Source organism: Aptenodytes forsteri, unplaced genomic scaffold (assembly GCF_000699145.1).
Source record: "Aptenodytes forsteri isolate BGI_AS27 unplaced genomic scaffold, ASM69914v1 Scaffold651, whole genome shotgun sequence".
Classification (NCBI taxonomy): Eukaryota; Metazoa; Chordata; class Aves; order Sphenisciformes; family Spheniscidae; genus Aptenodytes; species Aptenodytes forsteri.
The window spans coordinates 144,154-147,972 of NW_008794079.1; the positions used below are offsets into that span (position 1 = coordinate 144,154).

Here is a 3,819-nt window from a genome sequence, read left to right on the forward strand (position 1 = left end):
GTTACTTGGGAGAAGAGACCGACCCCACCTCGCTACAACCTCCTTTCAGGTAGTTGTAGAGAGCGATGAGGTCTCCCCTCAGCCTCCTTTTCTCCAGGCTAAACAACCCCAGTTCCCTCAGCCGCTCCTCATCAGACTTGTTCTCCAGACCCCTCACCAGCCTCGTTGCCCTTCTCTGGACACGCTCCAGCACCTCGACGTCCTTCTTGTAGTGAGGGGCCCAAAACTGAACACAGTAGTCGAGGTGCGGCCTTACCAACAGTCACCACACCAACCTACCAAACAAACAAAGACATCTACGAACCGACTGTAAACTTTCAGGCAAGCGTTAAAATCCCCCCCAAAGGAGCAGGGACGGGCCCCCTTCCGAAAAGGCTGCTAACGGGGGTGCAGGTTAAACCACTGCCTCTCTCACCAGGGTTAAACCCCCACAAGGTCTCCCTGGAGCATTTTAGGGGCACAGCCCTGGGTAGCGGCGTCCTCTGTTCCCTTACGGGGAACGCAGCTTGGAGGAGATCCTAAGGAGCAGCCAAAGCCACGGATTAACGTCAAGGACACTCAGAGTCTGTGTTTCTTTTTGGAGTGCTTTTCTTCTCTTTTTTGCGTTCCTGTAACCAAGAACCTGACAATTCTACTCTGCCAGAATAAAAACTTGTTTGGTGGCACCTGAAGACTGTTTAGGGTTCGCGCATCACTTTGGCTAAACCTCTCCCACGGAGCACAGCGAACTAAACAAAATTAAAAAAAAAACCCCAACCCCGTGGGTGCTTGGGGCAGCGGGGGAGGCAGCGTACACTCGGGCAGGGTGGAGGCCACGGACCGAAGAGCCGGAGAGCTAGCACAAGCTGATATCACAAATGCCAGCTCCCGTGAGAGCGAGGTCTCGGGGGCAGATCCTCCCACTGCTCCCACGGCAGAGGAAACTGCGGCGCGGCAACTTGCAAGTCGCAGCGAGTCTCAGTTTCTTACCCATCACGCTAACAGCGGCTCCGACACTCGACAAGCCCTTAGACGCAGCCACAGATGCCCACCGTCAATCCTCCCATCTTATAAACGTAACAAAAAATAATCCCCCAGCAGGTTTTGCCATCACAACCAATCCAAGTAAAATTTTAGCCTGCCTTTTAACAATGTTTTCATAACTAACTCCTAGTAAATTAAGCAGATTTGCCTACTGTAGAGCCGACGAACAGAAATCAAAGGTTTTAAGAGTCTGCAATTAAGAGATCAGAAATTGAGGAATCTCATTCAAAGTCAGACATATCTATCCAAGGCAAATAAACAGCTCTCCAATGCTAGCAAGTGAAAAATTTTCTAAGCAGAAGCTAGTTCTCTTCATTCTTGCCCCACAGCCGTAAGGCCATTTTTAAATGCGACAGTATTCGACGAACGGCATCAGCGTACCCTGTGCCTGCCACCTCCGCCGGCGACCCGGCGGCTGTCCCCAGCAGAGGAGGACACCGAGCGCCCTGACGACAGACCCAGCTCAGAGCTGTCCTACGAGCACTCCTCCCTCAGACCCTGCGCGTAGCTCAGTTTTCTTCTCCAAAGCGTCCCGCCCCTGAAGCGGCGAGCACCGTTGCAAAGCTAAGAGCAAAAGCGGGATGCTGCGTAGAGCAACGGCCGAGGAAAGGCTCGAGATGCTCCTGGGACATTCTTACTTCGCAGTTTACCTCTGCTCTCCCCAAGCTCCCGAGCAGTGTCGATGCAATGTAAAATTCTAAACTGCACACAGCTCACGAAACCATCGAGTCACTCTGAAAAGCCGTCTGAACTGCTGAAGCTTCTGACACTACGACGTAGCGGTTTTCAACCCATCTGCTTATGGCGTTAGGCAAAGGCCCTGTAAAGAAGCGAGAGAAGAAAACCCAGCTGCAGGAGGCTGCAGTTCACCACGCAGGGTCCGCAGCTCCATCAGGAAGCATTTAGGGGTGCTGCAAACCAAGAAGGGCAGAGGCACGGACAGTGGGTTCGCTTCCTTGCAGGACCCCAGAGAAGAAAAGGGTCTGAACAGACCAAACTTCTGTTAAACCCTGCGCTGGGAAGGTGATGCCCTTGCCAGGGGCGTTCCTTTTTCCCCAAACAGAAACAACAGGTAAACGCGTTCCTGGCCAAGTCTGGCGTGTTTGATGTCCCTTCCCTCTGTGAAACCCCCTCAGGACCCTTCCCCCACAAGAGGGAATCCAGTCGAGTCTCTGCTCCGTCTCTAGCGTTCCCTGCTCAGGACAGCCGCAGTTTGTGCCGGGTAACCCTCTTCAGCAGCTCACGCGGCTCCTGCGTGGCAGGAACGGCACTAGCTCCCGTCCTTCTGCTAAGGCGCCGGTTGCCTTTGCACAGTGAAGGCCCCAAAGGCAGAGGGCAAAGCAAGAAAGGAAATCGGGACTCTGACTTCGCCGAGACGTCGCTACAAAACCAACAGGCTATCCCTGCCCAAAGCAGCGGCGAGGCCAAGAAAGGGACGTGTTGCACAGTAACGGAAACGGCGTCCAGGACCAAACGCCCCCCGACCTCCTCGGCTTCTGCTGTCACCGCTGCAACTCTCTTTTAGGCCGTGCTACCCGCACAAAGCGCGCAGCTCTCCAGCGCAGAGCAGAGCGCCGTGTCCAGCTCGACCCGGGTTGCAACGAGACAGTGACGGCTCCCAGTATCTGCGGATACTTTCTTACAGACCTACGGCACCGCACGCACTCGGATGCCGAATAAAAGGCTGAAGAACCGGGTGGGGTGGGCGCAGAACCAGCCCCAGCTCTCAGACAGACAGACGGACGGACGCACAACGCGCCGGCGGTCAGTCCTGGCTTAAGCAGGCCGCTTACCCGGCCGCGTGGCAAAACAGAGCCGAGAGCCAACGCCGAGGAAAAACAACCCCCGCTACCAGCCAAAACGCCCGCGCGGCGTCAGGGACCAATTCTTCTGAAAAGCAAAGCAGAACACCAAAACGGCCTCGCTTCCGCAGAGCCGTTTCTGGGCTGGATCAGCCGCCGGGCCCGGCCCACGCCGTGGGTTCGTAAGCAGCTTGCTGAAGCACGACGACGAAGGCGGCGTCAGGGTGGGAACAAGCGGCTGTCGTAGGGGACCACCCCCGCGGCGGGGACTGCTGCTGAACAGCAACGCCGCAGCCCGAGGCACTCCTGCGGAACTCCTAAGCAGGTTACTGGAGGAACTTTCTGCTACATCTCTACTCCAGACCTCGGAAAAGCTTCTACCCGTCGTCCAAACAAATAAATAAATACACAGACCCAGAGAGCCGGGATAATAACAAGGCACTTTTTGTTAACAAGCCCGGGGCGAAGGAGGCTGCCGTGCCCGAAGCAGCCGGGACCTGCACACCAATATCTCAAGACAAACGCGAGTGTGAATTTTTCCACCAATCTTTGTGCCCCCACCTTCTGAAACAGAAGCGAGACTACGCCTTTATAATTAATTATTTTAAAATCTGCTATCTATGAGAGAAGCGTCACTGCCGACACCCACTCTAGAAACGCAAACTGGCGCGGAAGAAGTTGTTTTCCCGTTAGCAAGCACGCAGCACCACAGCTCTCTGCGCCGCGCCTCGTCGCAAAAGCGGAAGCGTCACCTAGCTCTGGATACGTACGGTTTCCTCCCCGCTGACCCGGCGCGGTCAGACACCCCTGGCTGCCAGGAGAGGGGAGCACGGGCACTCGGCCTGTCTGAGTCTTCCCCAGCGTCTCCGGGGCCTCTCTACTCAACGCGCAGCTCAGATTCCTCACGCCAACCCGGCTGTACCGCAGGGCCCAAGCCCCTGCTTGCGTAACTACGGAAAAACAGCTAAAAGAATAGAAAAAAATAATAATCTAG

The 3,819-nt window shown here is 55.5% G+C and overlaps 1 protein-coding gene across 1 annotated transcript in view; it reads right to left on the reverse strand.

Moving 5' to 3' along the window:
- The window catches only part of BOP1 (block of proliferation 1), a 70,796-nt gene extending 68,881 nt beyond the window's left edge, over nt 1-1,915 (reverse strand). The window contains exons 1-2 of the mRNA XM_019475046.1: nt 1,894-1,915; nt 1,674-1,735 (exon numbers count right to left, since the gene is read on the reverse strand). Coding sequence (XP_019330591.1) covers nt 1,674-1,735; nt 1,894-1,915 — 84 coding nt within the window. The remainder of the gene's footprint in view (nt 1-1,673; nt 1,736-1,893) is intronic.
- Nucleotides 1,916-3,819: the final 1,904 nt, after the last annotated feature.